Source organism: Manacus vitellinus, unplaced genomic scaffold (genome assembly GCF_001715985.3).
Source record: "Manacus vitellinus isolate BGI_N305 unplaced genomic scaffold, ASM171598v3 scaffold_19_pilon, whole genome shotgun sequence".
Taxonomy (NCBI): Eukaryota; Metazoa; Chordata; class Aves; order Passeriformes; family Pipridae; genus Manacus; species Manacus vitellinus.
Window position 1 is genome coordinate 8,992,114 of NW_021939395.1, and position 17,904 is coordinate 9,010,017.

General features: G+C 46.3%; 2 protein-coding genes across 2 annotated transcripts; one reads left to right on the forward strand and one right to left on the reverse strand.

The window, feature by feature from the left end:
* The first annotated feature begins 3,055 nt into the window (after nucleotides 1-3,055).
* On the forward strand, nucleotides 3,056-8,075 carry NKRF (NFKB repressing factor). Its single transcript, XM_008930688.2, has 2 exons — nucleotides 3,056-3,196; nucleotides 5,242-8,075. Exons 1-2 carry the CDS (start codon nucleotides 3,091-3,093, stop codon nucleotides 7,239-7,241), a joined length of 2,106 nt encoding a protein of 701 aa, XP_008928936.2. The 5' UTR covers nucleotides 3,056-3,090; the 3' UTR covers nucleotides 7,242-8,075.
* A 1,498-nt stretch (nucleotides 8,076-9,573) lies between these two features.
* Nucleotides 9,574-17,898, reverse strand: UBE2A (ubiquitin conjugating enzyme E2 A). The gene is made up of 4 exons (XM_018070767.3): nucleotides 17,883-17,898; nucleotides 12,550-12,639; nucleotides 11,419-11,507; nucleotides 9,574-11,025 (listed from the first exon to the last, which is right to left on the reverse strand). The coding sequence occupies exons 2-4, from the start codon at nucleotides 12,563-12,565 to the stop codon at nucleotides 10,897-10,899; spliced, it is 234 nt and encodes a 77-aa protein (XP_017926256.1). The 5' UTR covers nucleotides 12,566-12,639; nucleotides 17,883-17,898; the 3' UTR covers nucleotides 9,574-10,896.
* Between the last annotated feature and the right edge of the window lie 6 nt (nucleotides 17,899-17,904).

Genomic DNA, 17,904 nt, shown 5'->3' on the forward strand with positions numbered 1-17,904 from the left:
GGAACGGGTTGGTGCGGGAGAATTCAGCTCCTTGACAGTTTTCTTTGCTCGGATATGCCCCTGTTTGCATGTGGAGGGAAGCAAGCTGCTGGAAAAGTTAATTTGTGTTTTGAAAGTAGTTCTTGATGTCCCGCCCCCAGGACTCGTTAAGCTGGTGATGCTGTGCTTTGTCATTTAAGTGAGCAGTTTCCCTCTGCGCGTAAAGCAGCCGGTACAGTGCCCTTAATTCTCGGCTTTTCTGGGAGAAACAGGCCTGTGGGATGAAAGCAGTCCTGTATCAGGATTACCAGAATCCAGCCGAACTGGAGATCTGCAGAAACGACACCCACGTTCCGACCGACACCTCCGGTGTTGTGATTGTTTTTAAGTGGACGTGAGGCTTTAAGGGCAGAACCAACTGCTTAACGACCAACTTCTGCAAGCTGTGCAGTGACAGAGGAGCTTGTGAGCTTTGGGGGCACATAACTGACTTTGATTACTGTTCCGTCCCGGAGCCCTGTGGGGGGAATACTTTGTGTCATTTGTACAGAGCCGAGTCAGCATCCTTAAATACAGATCTGCCTGTTCCCTTGTTCCTTTCTGGTTCAAGTACTAAACTGTTCTGGTCTGCAAGCACCGAAATTAAACATAATTTTAAAATAGCTTCCAATTCCCAGGCTTGAGTAGTATGTTAAAATTGAGAATTTATTCTTAAGAGACAGGCTGTGTGGGCCATCAGCTCATGTTAATGCTTTTGTGTGTTGTCTTGGGGGGCCTTTTTTGTGCCAGTGCTTTTGGGAATTGGTGCAGTGATACAAAGTGCTGGTAACAAAAGTGAGTGAACAACTGTGTGTGAAGAGCTCAGATCCCAAGAACTGATAGAGTTTAAGCCTGTAAGTGCACATGCTGTGCCTGATGATCATCTTCACCTGTAGCTCTCAGGGGAGATGCAATTTGGGCAGGATGGATGTGGAGCCATTACCAGTGAGGATGTTTCCCCATGTTGTGCTCAGCCGAGAACACACAGCAGGGGAACATGCTGGGCTGTTAAAGACAATTCCAGCTTTGCTTAGTATTGTCTGGGAATGGGAGGGACCTGCAGAGTTCCCTGGAACTGCCTTTTGCTGCTTGGGAAGAGCTGTTATTGCTATATCAAGGGAATATCTTCAAAGTTTGGGGGATTTTTGTTTTCTCTTTAAGTTTGCTGGTTGATTTTTGAGTTGGTGGGGTTTGGTTTTTGCTTTGTTTTGTTTTGCTGTTGTTGATTACTTCCTGGCTGAAGACAACCTGTTTGTCAGAGTAAATACAGATCAAAGTCTTTGCTGATGAAATCTGAGTGAGTGTTCTGCTGGGAGGTGATCTGGAGAATGTCCAGAAGGCTTAGAAAACACGGTCTGTGAGGAAGGAGTTATGTAGAAGGCTCCATTTAGTTTAGAGGTGGATGAGAGAAGATGTTTGTGTTCTCGGATATGTTCACGGTGGCTGCAGAATGGGGTAGGAGGAAGCATTGTGCTCTACAGCTGCTGGGATCAGAGTAAGGGGTAATGTATTAAAATCAAACCAGGGAGACTTCAGTTAGGCACTGGAGGCGTGGGATTCCTCTGCCTCCACATGCAGTTTCCACAGCCTGAGATTGCTAAGGCCAGGTTAGACAAACACATTGGGACTGGTTGATTTCCCTGCCCCCCTGGCAGAAATCTGAGCCCCAAAGGTCTCCATCCCTTGTGAAGAAGAACGACACATGTCAAATCTAAGCTGTTCTTGCACCCTGCTGGAAAGGAGCATTGTCCATCACGGGTAATGTCCTCTTCCCTGTAAGCCAGAGAGAGGAACAGAGATTCCCATCCCTCTCCCTTTCCGCTGCAAGAGAGTGAGGGTGTCACCACTGTCTGCCTCCCTTTGATCCCTCCTGACATTTTCTTCCCCTGCACAGTTCCACTGCCTCTCTGCTGGGGGCTGAGCTGTGCTGGGACTGCAGGAGTGTGTGCTCAGAGTTCTCAGCCAGGAATTTAAATGGATCTAATTTCTGCCTGGCCCTCTAAATCAGGAGCAGGAAGGGCATATCTTGAGTGGAGGATGAGTGGATTTCCAGAGCCCTTGAAACAGTAGTATTTAAAAGCTGGTGCAAGTTGTTGCAGCACTTCATGACACTTGTAGACTCCTGTGATGGGTGGTGACCTGATGCTTTCTGTCTTTGGAAGGTGAGCACACGTGGAACAGGTACAGCATTGCTTGTTCTCTGTTCTGACCCATGGGGTGAAGCTCTCAGAGGCTGCTTTCAGGCCATGATTGTAGGTTATCCTTGGATAGAAAGGTTTAGGGGTTTTTTCCTCTTCAGCTTCAGTGTGCAAATGGCTTGAAATCATGTGACAGATCCCCAGAGCAAGGGCAAACTGTGCTGGTTGGGGCTGTAAGGCCGAGAGCGATGGGGCTGGAGAGGGACAGGGCTGTGCCGTGCAAGTCCCACCTGTGCAGAACCCCAGTGCTGTGGCAGGGTCAGGGTTTGCTTGGGGCGTTGCAGCCTCCTCACCTCCATCGTGGCTCAGGGATCTGAAACATTTTGGTTACAGCACCAAGCCAGAATTTAGTCTGGCTTTTTAAAGAGGGGTCGATTTAGGCTGAGCAGTGCCTCTGTCACCTGATCTTGGTGTTGGTGATGTGCAGGCTGTGGCTGCTGCCCCACACGGGACTCCAGTGCCAGCCTGAACTCCTGAGCTTAGTTCACTGAAGCTGCTCCTCCTTCTCCACACCCTGTGTTCCTTAGTGCTCCTAGTAGCTCTGCCAAGTACTGTATTTTGTCAGATAATGTATTTAAATTTCAGTGTAGAACACTGTCAGTGTGGTGGCTGCATGGTTTGTTACTCACAAGTGAGCCCCCTCAGCTGCTGTGGGGCTCTCTGCCCGTGCTGGACTGGCCATGGCAGGGGGACAGTGCTCAGCTCTGCTCCAGCAGAATCAAGGGAGTGTCTCCCTTGCACCAGCTGCTGTGTCCCAGGCAGCCCTAGTTCTCGTTTTACATAACAAAAGCTCGTGTGTGCATGTGTGTGTTGCCCGTGGGACCGGCTCTCAGGTGGTTTGCTGTTGGATCCACACAGATACGGCGTGCAGGTCATGGAGAAGGTTCTCAAGATGGCCGAAGGCATCGACATCGGCGAGATGAGGAGCTACGAGTTGGTTCCCAGCAGGAAGCTCAAGAGACACCGCTCTCCATCAGACAGTGAGTATTTGTGCCTGTGTCAGGGACCCCCTTCTCTGTCCCTGTCTGGTGGGCATCAGTGGGAGTGTGGGGAGGGCAATGACAGCCGACATGGTAAACTGGGGAGATGTGTCCATGACGTGCTCTGCTGGACTGCAGCTGCTCCCCCTCCTCTGCTGTGTGCATAACTCATGCAGAGTTCTCTCTTTGCTTAAGAAAATGCCATTTTTCATTTAGATTATCAGGTAATTGGTTTTCTCTAGGGATAGTGTTGGAAATCGAATCTGTGTAATGAAATCCCTGTGGGGTGGCGTTCTAACCCAAGGAGGGGCTGTACGTGTATGTGGAGATGTGGAGTTCAGCTCATTGATTTTGAGTTATGACCTGCCTGGAGAATTGTTGTGAGGAGGGGTGAGATGATGTCTAGTTTTGATTTTGTTCTTCTTAATTCCCTACTGGAATGGAAGAGTCTGCCTGTGTCAACCCAGTCCCATGGGTGCAGGGATCAGTGTTCCAGCTCTGGCTTTTCCAGTGGAGGAAATGCAGCAGGCAGAGGAGGCTGGCAGTTCAACAGGCTCTGTCTGCTGGCTTCTCTGCAGCACCTTCAGAGCTGCCTGCCCTCCCTCTGGAGAGGGGTGGGAATTGTGTCCCTGTGTGTGGTGTGGGTGCAGGCAGGCCCTTGGGTCAGCCAGCACTGTGGCTGTGTGCAGCACAAATGTGTGTGTCCTGTGTGAAGCACAGGACTCCTCTAGGCTTGGATATAATCCCTAACTCTGCCACAGTTGCTTCCCTTACTTTGGCAGCCAGCAGTCTTTCTGTGCTTCCATGGGCCAGCTGTAAAACTGAGATAAATACTGCTTTTCTCCCATGTTTTGACTGTCACAGGCAGCAGCTCTGAGAGGAGGGTTTCTCTATGTCATGTTGCACAGACAGCATAAAGAGCTGTTCTGCTGGCAAGAGCCTTTAGGTGCTGCTGCAGTGCAACCATCAAAATACAAACAGAGCAAGAAATGGAAATGTTGCCATAATTCATCAGAACTGATGAGCAAAGGATTTAACGTGTGTGTAAGAGCTTTGTCACCTGATTTAAATAGGAAGGAGGGGCTGTTTGTGCTGTATGCAGAGCACTGTTTTCACCTGCAGGGAGCTGGGCCATGATAACCATGCTCTGGTGGTTGATGTCTAGACAGATGTGCTGCCTGACCTATATTAGGGCTGCACACGTTGGCCCTGGATCAGGCAGCATTTCCCAGCACTGAGGTGGCCTTTTGCTCCCCCGATGAAATTACACACATGTACCACGTCAGCGTGTGGGGGCTAAATCTTTCACAGAAGTCTTGTATAACCATCTCTTAGATGTTACATATTTGCTTGTCAGCTATTTGATTCTCCTTTTCTGCAGTCACTGTGCATGTCAAGATAGTCTGCCTCATTAGCATTTCTTCTGGTGAAGAAACAAGAGGTCTCTCAGTAACGTATAATGGGGCCCCCAGCCACTGCAACTTGGGCAGATTTCTCCATGTTTGGTGCCCTTTAGCCAAAAGAAATTACTTTGACAGAAAATGTCAAAGCCAGTAACAACCCTGTGTGTTTTGGAAAGGAGGGTTCAATCTCACTGTGTTCCCCCTCAGATGAGAAGACCTGAAGTAGTTTATCTGAGATCATTCCACAACCATGCAGCAGAGTCAGAGCTGAGGCTCTGTCCTGCTCTGGTGTTCTGTCTTGTAGTTTTACTTGTTTTAGTAGCTTTTAGTGGATTAACTTCAGAAATTACTGGATGGGTTCAGTGGGCAGTGCTGGGGGGCAGCATCGTGTAACAAAATAGGTAAAGATTTTTGTGTGGTAGTTGTGAAGGTGGAAATACCACTGTAGTGACCTGCACAAGAATGACTGGTCGTCTTTGATCTATTGTGAACGTCTTTGGAAAGAAACCTGTTGGGTTTTGGCTAAGGAGCGGGAATCCTGTGTTCAGAACCTGCAGGCTCCTCCTGGAGATCTCTCTCTGAAAACATTGCCTCCCTGTCATGCACATATTGGTAATTGTGTAATTTTCTTCCATTTCCTAGGTCCAGAGCCGGAGAAGATTCCTGAACCGCCCAAAAAGGTGACCCCCAAGTTCCGAGTGCGACCACGTTTTGAACCCATACACTTTGTCACCAGTGCTGAGAAGGATGGCAAGAAGGACAGTTCTCTGGATAACCAAACGCAGGAGGTGAACCAGGAGGCAAATACAAACAGCATGGCACAACCAGCTGAAAACTGTACAAATTCTTTTGTGAATGCACGGGACGTGGATCCCCAGGTCTCCAGCACAGCTGGATTAGGCTTTACAGGCCCGGCAGCAGCAGCAGCACCAACAGCCAAGAGGGCTGTGAATAGTGTGGACTCTAACACAAGCAGCTCGTTGCAGGTTTCTGTTTCCCCTTCAACTGCCCCGTCTGCATCAGAGACTTTCCCTCCATCAGCAATAATGCTGAAGCAGAGCTTTATGGAGAAACTGTCAGCAGCTGTCTGGAAAAATCTCGCCAACCCAGATGCAAACACTGGGACTGATAAAATTAACTTCACCTATCTTTTGACACGTTCGATTCAGGCATGCAAGACAAATCCTGAATATATTTATGTTCCTCTGAAAGAGATCGCCCCTGCTGACCTCCCCAAGAGCAAGAAGCTCCTGACAGATGGCTTTGCCTGCGAAGTGCGATGTCAGAATGTCTACCTGGCCACTGGCTACGCCGGCAGCAAGAACGGGTCCCGGGATCGAGCCGCGGAGCAGGCAGTGAAGCTGCTGAAGAAGTCCGTGGAAGTTCGAGTTGTCCAGCGGAAGTTCAAGCACACCTACCACGAGGACCTGGTGGTGTGCGAGGCGGGCGTGTGTCGCACGGATTTCCCTCCTGCTCTCAAGCCTCACGAGGAGTTTGTAGTTGCCAACAGGGACTGTGTCCCACTGCAGCCCGGTACTGAAGCCGTGAAAGGTTCTGCCAATACCAACAAACACTGGACTAGTTTTGTCCTCACGGAGAACGCCAGTGACGCAATAGGAATACTGAACAATTCTGCCTCATACAACAAAATGTCTGTTGAATATAAGTACGAATTGATGCCCAACCGCTCGTGGCGGTGTCAGGTGTATCTCCAAGATCACTGCCTGGCCGAGGGGTTTGGCACGAAAAAGACCAGCAAGCACGCAGCAGCTGAGGAGGCCCTGAAAATCCTGCAGAAGATGCAGTCAAATATAGCGTCCCTCAAAGTGACCCAGGTGCAGAAAGTGGGCTGCTCGTCGCGGGGCTCCGGGAGGAAGAAGGACCTGAAGGACCTGGTGATCTATGAGAACTCCAGCAACCCCGTGTGTACGCTGAACGACACCGCCCAGTTCAACAAGATGACGGTGGAGTACGTGTTTGAGAGGATGACAGGCATGCGATGGAAATGCAAGGTGATGCTTGAGGATGAATTCATCGCAGAAGCAGTTGGAGTGAAGAAATCTGTCAAGCATGAGGCAGCAGAGGAAGCTGTGAAAATCCTCAAAAAGACTCAGCCAACTGTTGTTAATAACCTGAAGAAAGGCACCGTCGAAGACGTCATCTCCAGAAATGAGATCCGGGGTCGATCAGCAGAAGAGGCTTTCAAACAGAAGATCAAAGAAGACAACATTGGGAACCAAATTTTAAGAAAGATGGGCTGGACAGGCGGTGGCCTAGGGAAAGATGGTGAAGGAATTAGAGAGCCTATTTCAGTGAAAGAGCAGTTTAAAAGGGAAGGACTTGGGCTTGATGTAGAAAGGGTGAACAGAATTGCTAAAAGAGATATTGAAGAGATCATTCGAAACTATGCACGCTCAGACAGTCACATTGACTTGACTTTCTCTAGAGAACTGACCATGGATGAGCGGAAGCAGATACATCAGATAGCCCAAAAATATGGTCTTAAAAGTAAATCCCACGGGCAGGGACACAACAGATACTTGGTGGTGAGCAGGAAGCGGCGCAAGGAAGATCTGTTAGACCAGCTGAAGCAGGAAGGCCAGGTTGGGCATTATGAGCTTATCATGCCCCAAGCAAACTGAGGTGAGGTGTCCCCTTAGACCAGAGACTGAGCTTCCTGGACACTCAACTAAAGAAAGAGATGCTGCATTTTTCTTGTGGGTAATAATGTCATCTTTTACTTTGGCAATATAATTTCTAAAATGTTGTTAGGCGTTTAGAACCGACCGAGTTCTGTTCCAGTACATTAGCACAACCCAAAAGCAGTAGTGCAGTTACTGTATGTGTCTTTGATATTACTTGTTCCTTCACATTTTAATAGTTTTGTAATAGCAAACACACATGTCCAATGAGAAGGAATTTGACATCATTTAAAATCATAGGTCCATTATTCTTTTTGAACAAGGAAGGAAAAAAAAAAGCCTTTTTTTTTTAAAATAATTAAAAAACAAAGGAAATGCAGTCTGGGGGCATAAACCTGTATGTAAAATTGATATTAATGACAATAAAGTTTTATTTCTGGAAAAAAAAAGGATTTGTCACACTTTGTATAAAAAAAGTGTGAAAACTCTGTTTATTCTTGAGAAATACATGTATTGAGGTCTTGTCTCTGCCACGTGTGTATGTACAGTATGTAAACCTTAACCAGCAGTACAGTTTTATTCATAGATTTCTACCCCGAGTCTCCCATTCTGAGAATCACCGAAGGCACCTTCGTGGCCAGCATATTGGACTGAGAGAATCCCAGCGCCTTTCTGCCTTGGAGAACTGCTTGACATGTGCAAATGCCATGGTGAAGTGTGAAATGTAAAAACTGGAGGTAAATGCAGAGCCCACGCTCAAAGATGCTCATGTAGCTTGTGGGGACTGTTATATAACTTATTTTTTTACTTTGAATATCAGCTCTTTAATCCTGAGCAAAAACAAATCTGTGCCTGATTATTTCTCTGCTCCATCCCTGTACCTGTGCCTGTGGAGGGCGATTCACCAGTGACCTTGTGGCCTTGCTCTGACCCCTGTGTGAGCGTGGCAGCTCTCCAGGAGGCCGGGACGCTTCTCTCCGTGCCAGGGAAGCAGGCTGACCTCTGGCTGTGCTGCTCCGCCAGCAGCACCACAGGACACGGTGCTCTGTGAGCCTTGGAGAACATTCACTTCATGCCTGGGGAGCATAAAGGTTAGGAACTGGCCTTGGAAGAGCCCAGAGTCAGGCGTGCTGGTTTTTCTGTGCTGGTTCTGTACCACTAAGTCGGTCCTCATGCAGTGTTTTTGTTTGTTCTCCTGTTATTGTGTCTCAGCTCTTGCCTTTGGTTTTCTGCTGCCTGTATTTGCCACACCATCCTCTACCTTTTTTCCTCACCTCCTGTTCTGTTTTTAAATACTCCCAGTGCTTTTTTAAATACTCCTCTTATCGCTGAGGCAGGAGCTCCTGGTGATGTGTAGTTAGAGGCATTTTCATCCCTGCAGGATGCCTTGGCAGGTGAGACTCGCTCAGGAAGCAGAGTGAGCACCCCCTCCTCTCCCTGCCTGGCTGCAGCACAGCTTCTGCCAGCTTGGACTGCTGAAGTAACAACTTGCTGCTGCTCTTGCTGTAGGAAAATAACGTGGCAGTTAATTCTGAAAGTAGATTGTTTTTTTCATTTTGTTTGGGTTTTTTTGTGCATTTTTCCTTTTCTCTGGTTCTGAATTCTGCTGTCAAGAATGCTGGGCTCTAGCAGATGGTGCTGTAGGAGTGGAAGAAGCCTGGTACTTTCTAGGGAGATATTCCTGCAAGCAGGAGTGAAGCTCCCCCTCCCTAACTCGGGTATGCAGCAGGTCTTCAGAGCTTGCTGATGCCAAGAAAAGCAGTGAGAGCACCACTGTGTTCAGGATGAAAAATGCCTCTTTTGGGAGAGGTGGGGACTGGCTGTAGGTCGGGGTAGTGGGCCTGTGTAGCCTGTGCAGGGCAGGGTGTTGCTTTTCCTGCCCCAGGAAGTGGCCCTGACCCATCTTTGCTGAGCACGGTGCCCGTGCAGGACCTGGAGTGCAGGTGTAGGTTTGGCTGGTGGGGCATCACCTGTGGGAGGAGAAGAGCAGCAGCCCCACCCTCCCCTGTGAGTCTGTGCAGTGTCAGGGCTGGGGAGAGACCATGGTTGTAATTAAGGCCGTGCATAAAGGCCTTGCCTGAGCAAGCGGGGAAGGTGAGATTGGTGTTTCTGCAGCTCAGTTCTGGCTGCCTTGAGTCCACTCTCTTACTTTGGTGGTTTTTTGTGACTATCAAGACAAACACAAGAATGGAGGGACTGCTAGGAGGGCTCCTGTGACCTTGGAGTGACTTGGCCCTTCCAGCTGCTGCCCTGAGTGGGAAGTATGTCAGTGCTGGAGCTTGATCCCACACCCGACTGCTGCCACCCCAGTTAAAGAAGCACAGTTATACACTTCTTGCCTATTTATACAATAAGCACTAAGGTTACACTTTATTTACAACTTTTGAAAAATGTACAGTTTCTTACATGGGTTACTTGTGCAAAGTTATACTTTTCAACTAACAGACCAATGTGCACACAAAAGACACTGGAACAGTGGACAACACAATTGTAGGTTCCATCCCACACTGCTGCTTAAGGTTCTGTATCCAAAGGTACAAACTTGCCTTACAAAAAAAGTGAGTCTGGACTTACAAATGTTTTTTTTTTTCAGAGTTGAAAAAATACTTTCATAAAACTGAAGGGAACAAACTCAAGCATGCAGCAGTAGCTCACACAAACCACGCGGTCATCTACAAAGAGCAGAAACTGCAGAGACTCGAGTGCCTACCCTGGACTTAATTCAAACTTTCCACAAGACAAAGTTAGATCCCAAAGAACTTAATCTTTCTCAGCTAAATATAAGGGGCAGGAGAAAGATACCAGAGGAGAGTAATTCCACAGCTGAACAGGTCATGTTTTACCTCTTCCTTAACATGGAAGGCCTTTTGCTGAGTACCACACCTCTACCTGGTTTTGTCCAGTAATGCCTCGGTGACAGGACTATAGAAGCCTACTGACATTTCTGTAGGCATGTCCTTTAAAATAATAATAATAATAATAAAAAAAGGGCTTGTTTCTTGCCCTCAGTAAAGATCCAAGTACCACAGCTGAAGTGATTTATGTAGATCTGTACATAAATCTTGCATGTGAAGTGCAGAAGTAACAAGCATTCCAGGGTCTTACTAAATCTTTGAATTGAAATCAATTGAAGAGTTAATTTTTTTAACATGAGTAAGGAGTTGATAAACCAATACAAAAAGGAAACAGGTTATTTCTTCACTCAATACTTACAAATGCAGTGGGGTCTAAACCAATAGTAGAGGAAGTGACCAGCCTGGACACATCAGCACTTTAGTTAATATCAGTTAAAAAATGTGTATGTATATAAACATCCCTTTTATCAAGCTACACATAAGCGTCACTGTGTATAACACAATTACAATTAAAAGCTTAGTGTACACTACAGAAATGCACAATACTGCCCTAAGACTGGAGAGGGACCACAGAAAATGAATTCAGCATCAGTAACTCTTTTGCAAGTAACCCAAGTACAGAACGTTTGACTTCAAAGTGGGTGCGTTCTGATGTCCAAGGAGAAGAAGCTTCAGCAAGGGAGGGTGGCAACAGCACAACAGCTATTCTGCTTGCAAAGTAAATGCTAGGAGGAAAAAGATGACTCGGACACTTTGTTTATTTTCCTCATCAACAGAGTGTTCATTTGCATCATCCTGGGTCAACAGTCACGCCAGCTCTGTTCTACTATTGCAGAAACCCGTTTTTCATATTCCCGCTTATTCTCTTGGTATAGCTGAGCTGCCTGGCTGTTTGCTGGACTGTTCGGATTTGGCTCATCCAATAGAGACTGTGCAAAGAGAAAAAGATCCTTAGGCATTGCAAAGTACACAGCTTTCCAACGTGTCCTGTAAACTACCCACTCTAATCAGAGCAGAGAGGTTAGTCTGGGTGCAGCACACTGCACTCCTGCAGCTGGAAGGCACCACAGGCTTTGGCTACACTGGCACTGCTCAGCACAGGGGACTGTGGCAGCCAAGCAGTGCAGCCCTGGGCAGGTCCCTGCAGTGCCCACCTGTGTCACTGCCCAGCCCATTTACACCTGGGAAGGATTCACACTGGGCCAGTATACACGTACAGCTGCTATACTGACTCTTGGGAGAGGGAAAAAAACCATTTTCCTGAGCTGTTTTTGTCAAAGCATCCTAATTTCATTCCACCTTTTCATGCAGAGTTCTTTTACCTGTATGGATGTTAAGATGGAGGAGACATCGTAAGTAGGACTCCAACGATTCTGAAGAATATCCAGACATATACTACCGTCTGCATAGACTAGAAAAGGTTCAAAGAGAACAGCTTAAAACAGGAGTTGTACAGCTACTGCCTTTTTCCTGCTATTGCCTGATGCTGAAAACCTACATTCAGACAGACACTACAACAGTCCATAGCATCTGACAGACTGCAATCCAGCCAACAGGCCTGCAGGTAGGAAGTGGTGAAGCTCCTCACCAACAGCTGCCTGAGGTATTTAAACTCAACCCCCTAACATCAAACTTCTCTGTCATTGTAACAACCACTACAGAAAACCAAAAACAGCTTTTAAGGCAAAAAACCTCCAGCTACCCAAAAGTGAACCAAATAAAGAACAGCAGCAAACAGTTGTTTACACTCAAGGCTTCCCCAAGAAGTCTCTACATCAGTCAGAGTCCAGTCACCTTCCTCACAGCAGCTACAGGAGAACCTTCCCTCCCTGCACTGTACCCACTCTTGCACATTTGAAAGTGTCAGGTATTTCTTCACAAAGCTGATATTTGTTTGGAGGCCAGGCTTACCTCTCCAGCTTTAGTTACCAAGGAAGGGGATTTATTGAACAATCTTACTGTGACTAGCTATAGTGGAGAGTAACACTACACTTCGTGGTATATTGCTCTTGCAGGGATTTTGGGGAAGAGATGGAAGTCAGCTGCATTCAGCAGCATCACTATGCTGTATCTACAGTACAACAGACAGAAGTCCAAGACACTGCTATTTAAGTACAAAACATTCTTCTGTAAGGCTTAACAACAGGCAGTTGAGAGTCTCATCAGTACTGTGCTATAACACCTGAAAGTTAAGAGGCTCTTTTTATTGCCCCTTTCATTTCAAGCCTGAGCACTGCTCATGTATCCATCCTCATCAAAACTACATGGGCCCACACCGGATTTTGCTGCCTTATTAGATAGGGGAAACTTTTATAATAATTAGACCTTTTTCTAAAGCAAGCTATAACAACAAAAAAACACCCCAAAACAACAAAATTCCTCCTCCCCCCCCCAAAACACCTACAACCCAACAAAACAACAGAAGTAAAACCAGGCATTGTGTAAGTACTTACCATTTGGATGAAACATTTTAGAGACAAATCTAACAGTAGGTGGCTTATTTGGGTATTCTTCTGTGAATTCTATTGTAAGTTTGAAAGTCCCTGGAGTTGAAAAAGAGATAAGCAACCTTTATTCAACAAGAATTTACACAAGGGATGAGTAAGTAGCATCCCTCCACAACACACACTGTACTATTGTGCTCACACACGCATGTTGGACATGGAACACAGACTGGGCAGCCCTACAGCCATTCCTCTACTCCCTTGGAGTTAATCATTAGCGCTGAAGTCCCAGACAGTGCCGGTACAAGAGTATCTCCCGTGACTTCTACTGCCAAAACCACCAACCCAGTCAAAGGGTCTGTGTAAGGAATTAAATCTGCCCATGAGGTTTTCTTTCACGGAGCCCAATCCCTGCACACTGTACAAACAACACAAGTGGGTGTACAACCATCTGCGTAACAGCCGGGATTCGGTAAGTCCTATCTATGGAATGTGCTGTCATGACAAGGACCTTCTTATTTATTTTCTCTGCATTTCAAAAAAAAAAAAAAAATCATGTTTCTCAACAACTGTGAGGTAATCAGATTTTATTGCAGAAAAGCAGTATTGAATGCAGCATCCAAATCCAACAATTCAAAATAAAAAATCTCACCATTTATTTCACACTAACTGGTCTTCCTTGGAGAAAGACTGATTAAGCAGAAACAGAAAACTGCAGCTGAGTCCCACTCCAACGTTTTAACAGCCTGCACCAACGTAAGTTATTTTAGCCCTTCTCCTCAGGCTGTGACAATCTGAGAATAAGAAGTCTGTCAACTAAGCTGCACACATATGGGTCCAGGGGATTAAGGACTGCTTCTGATTCAGACGGATAACTAAAGAACTCACACACTCCACTGCAGACCCTGTGAGCTTCTCCTAACCACGATATCACCTGAGAGCAACCAGCCCGGGCAGCAGCTTAGGAAGGGCCTGGGTATGCCTGGAGAGAAATCTCTGAAGCACCTTCATATAAATATACAGCTCTTCTGCAGGAGGACTGCACCTTACAGTAGGAGCTGTAACAAGCTGCCAGGGTGGACACACTGCCTTTTTCAAAAGGAATTCTTATGTATCAGTGAGAGGTCAAGTTCCCTCCACCCCCCCCACTCAGTGTCCTTGCTTCCTGCTGTGAGGGAGTTTTCCAGCACTAATATAATGAAGTTATTCCTTTCTCTGGCTGGCAAACATGTGCCAACAACTGGTAGCCAGAGAACAGATTTTTCCCCCCCCATTTTCTTTTCAGATCAGCAAGGACCTGCAGTATCTCCCAGGGACTCCTTTCTTTGTAAGGAGATAAACTGTAACACTGAGTGGCAAGAAATGAAGGTCATTGTTTTGACGTTCCAGTTTGCAAATGAAGACACAGCACAGATGCCTCAGTGCTTTCCCTACAGCACTGGGAAGTCTCAACACCCTAAAAATAAGTTTTTGCATGTTTGTTTTTTATTAGCAGCCTAACAACATAAGAGTACAAACCCAACACCATGCTATCTTAATGTGAAACAAAAAAACCCAAAACAATATAGTTAAGACTGTTCAAGTTAATGGAAGTCTGCAGTGGGGCTTTCAAGCTTTACCCCAGCTAGTCCAGAAGCACTGAGATCAGTGTTTGCAAGCCAGTACTGGGAAGTTAGTAACAACTTCTACCAGCTGCAAACATCAGATCAGGGCTACTTTTCCTTCCCTACATGGTGACAGTCCCAAGCAATGCTGGCCTTTTAGAACTAAATGCTTAGAGATGTGATTCTGAATTTCAGAGATTCCCTGCCCCAGTTCTGGTTCTCAGTACCTCCTCCTGAGGAAGGAGGAGTGACTAAGCAAGCAGCAGGCTGAAAACTGAGCACAAACCATCACAGGGTAGAGTTCAACAAGCACACTTGAGCCAATGAATGCTGGTCTGGAACTCTGCCTGAAGTGGGAGCAGAAGGGACAGACAAGACAGCCCAAGGGCAGTAACGGGCAGTTTGGTCTTAGAATCTATTTAAAACTACTGAAAGAAAGGGAAGCTTTTGTCTCACCAGAGGCAGGACAGTATTACTTTAAACACAAATCTGAGCGGGGGGCAGACAGTGTCCAGCAGGAGTATCTCCCTACTCAGATTTCCACATCAGGGCCCAGAGTGGCAATGGCTTTTTGGAACAGCTCCCCAGTACACAACTCCTCGTTGCTGAGCTTTAGTAAAGGACAAATCCAGACGTCTGACAAACCAAAGTCCAACGGTCACTCACACTGAAAGCCAACACAAGTCAATCAGGTATCACAACACACACTGCTGGGGATGAGGCCTTTGGTGTTCAGTCTGTCACTAATTTTAAAGCTTTCAACTGGTATTCCTCACAACTTATCCTATACAGCCATTTTTAAAACATAAATTATCATATTCACTGTCATTACTGATACTGGGATCATCACTGAGGAGAAAACATTCTCTTTTCTCTCCTGTACTCACCTTGTTGATCGGCTTCTCCTGCCTCAGGATCTGAGTCTCTGACACAGCTAACAGAAGTCTCTGCACAACCCATGTGCTGGCCCCAGCAGCCCCCCAGAGCAGAGCCTGTGCCCCTGCTGGGCCCCCTCACTGCAGGCAGTGAGAGCAGCCCCTCCATTCCACTGCCCACAGAGCAGGAACAATCTCTTCCACTCCCGCAAGAGGATACACGATCCATATTCCACAAGCAAGGAACAAACCACAACACACAAACGCCTTGCCTTCTCTGTTCAAGCCTCCTGCATGACGACAGCAAGGCAGGATACTACAACAGCTGTATTACTTAACTCTCTCCAAGCCAGGAATCCTGCACTGACCACATTATTGTCATCCAGTTTCAGAGAAACAGGTCTGAAAGACTGGGAGAGCCTGGGCTTCCATGGCTGTGCCAGCACTACCACTTTAGATGCCACACACATATAGATTCTTAGAAATATGGTGAAAGGCAGGATAAATATCCCCAGGGTACTACTGCAGACACCTGCAATCCAATCCTCTCAAAGGAGAAGATGGAAGTTATGCTGCTGATCTGAATTAGTGGTTGCTCCTAAGCTGAGCCAGCCTGAACACTGAGTTGTGAAAACACCCTCCAAAGTCTGGGGGTGGAGAAGGAGGGATGTTAGCTGCAGTATGTTGCACAGCAAGTAAACAAACACGTTTGAACTTCGGGTTTTCAGTCCAGACACCTCAGAAGCTGGGACTGGGGAAGGGCCTCAGCAGAGGGAGGATAAAGAACAGTAATTCTGACGATGTTGGAGTTATACATTGGTTTTAACAAAAACCCCAAAATTTCACACGCTACTTTCACAAGAACTAAGCTATCTGAAGTCTCACAGCATCACCAGAAAGTGCCTAAAACCAAAAATACAAAAGCAACTTCTGAAGCACTGACCTCAAAGGCTTCATGAGAAAGATTACAGAGTTTCAGTGTACCTTTGACTCCCAGGGGCCTGCACAGTTACAAAATAAGCCCAAACCAGCATACTGTTAAATTAAAATTCCCTTAATTTTACCTACATTGAGCTGGACTGCACCTGGACTGCACTACCATTATCTGAGCTGTGCTACTCTACTCACTTAATGGAAAAGCACAGCTGAGGCACCAGTAATGCCATATCTCCAGGCACCACTTAGTGTTTTGTTATCTAGCACAAGGTAAGATATGTCCAGAAAAGAGGAGATAAGCAAGTATCCTGCAACACAAGACGCATCTGTTTTCTTGAGCACAGTGTGAAAACACACACTTTGCTATGAAAAGAGCAATCCATCACACGCTGAGATTACAAGATCAACCAAAGCAGGACAGCAGCAGCCTCAAGCATCTGCCTGAACCTCAAAACTGCTGCAAGTCCAACACGTCCTCGGCATCCGAGATAAAAAAAATGATGCTGCCACAGAAAGCACAGAGGAAATCAATATGTCAGGGCTCTCAAAAGCAGTCTTCAACCTTCTGCAACTAAATGGAAATGTATGGAAAAAAACCCCTTATAGCATCTGTTAACCACACACTGAGCTGGAAGAGCCTGAGCATGGTAACAACCTGCATTTTAGCACACTGCAAGGAGACAGCTTTCTGCTCCAAACAGTGAATCACTCCATTAGCAGCAGTGCTCCAAGAGCCTAAGCAGCTCTAGCAACCCTCATAGAAGTTTAAGGGAGCCTTCTTTAAAGGTTACAACATGAGATAACAAAATGTATTTAGTCTATCTGTTCTATAATACAATGTTATGGAACACTTAAGTTCTGAACATTAGACTGCTGAAGCAGCTACTACAGCAAACAACTAACCCAATACATTAAAAAAAGTAACTGGAATCTTTGCAGTTTTCTTAGGCTTGAGATATGTAAAATCTTCACAGAGAAAAACAATCTGCAGTTTAGAGGCATGTCCACAGGTGCTACCTCCGAGGATAAACAGAGACATGGGAGTTAGCCAAGAACAACATAAAAGAGTTAAGGAATTTTTCCTATGCTTTTGTCATGAGTCACAGAGATCTAAGATTAATTATAGCCTGCACTGAAAATATCTTAAAAAAAAATGCATCGCTGATTTCAGTTAGACAGTATTTCGTGTCTAACAGGTTTTCACAAGATGCTGAAGTATTCATACAGCACCTGTAAACCTACCAAAGGCAATAAGGCCAGATGGAAACTACAGGTATGTTACCAGGACCTATTTAGTCACCTTTTAGAGTTAAAAAGTCCTTTTAATCTTAAGCCCTGAATGATAACAATTGTAGCAGACTGAAGTAAATGCCAAAAAAAACCCCAACCCAACTGTTCTGAACTTCCTCAAACATGCAGCCCATTTCCTACTTCAGCTGACTCACATTGGGACTTACTCACAAAACACTTCCAGCACCAGAAAAGAAACACAGAACTCAAACAAAAGACAACGGTTCTATACCAGGATTTTGATGGTTCTCCAAATACAAGTGTCCCTAAAAACACAGTCCAGGGTTCAACAGAAAAGCTTGAAGAGCCTTAAAATGCTACATTAAATTAGGTTTAGGACAGCCAGACTTCACGACTACAAGCAAGACCCTACAAGCTAATCTGTCTATCTCAGTAAATTAGCACAGCAATCTAAATCTACATCAGTTTTTGGAAGTCGGAGTAAGGGGAAAAAAAAAAAGGGTATTTACTTAAGTCAAGCACACGGGTGTGCGGTCAGGTGAACGTGACCCATGCCCCCCCTCCACCCCCGGGCCCACACCTGTTGCAGAGTTCACGGCAGTGACACCAAGGCCGTGTCAAACCGCACCAGTTTTACCCCAGAACGCCAACCACCAGCCCCGCACGCCGCACTTACCGTCCTCGAAAGGGGTCCCCTC

Excerpts from the sequence above, each read along its gene's own strand:
- NKRF (XM_008930688.2), top strand. The coding sequence starts at position 3,091 with ATGGAGAAGGTTCTCAAGATGGCCGAAGGCATCGACATCGGCGAGATG. Across the intron at positions 3,197-5,241 it reads ACACCGCTCTCCATCAGACA|GTCCAGAGCCGGAGAAGATT; the intron begins GTGAGTATTTGT and ends TCCATTTCCTAG.
- UBE2A (XM_018070767.3), bottom strand. Across the intron at positions 11,026-11,418 it reads CCATCTTAACATCCATACAG|TCTCTATTGGATGAGCCAAA; the intron begins GTAAAAGAACTC and ends CTCTTTGCACAG.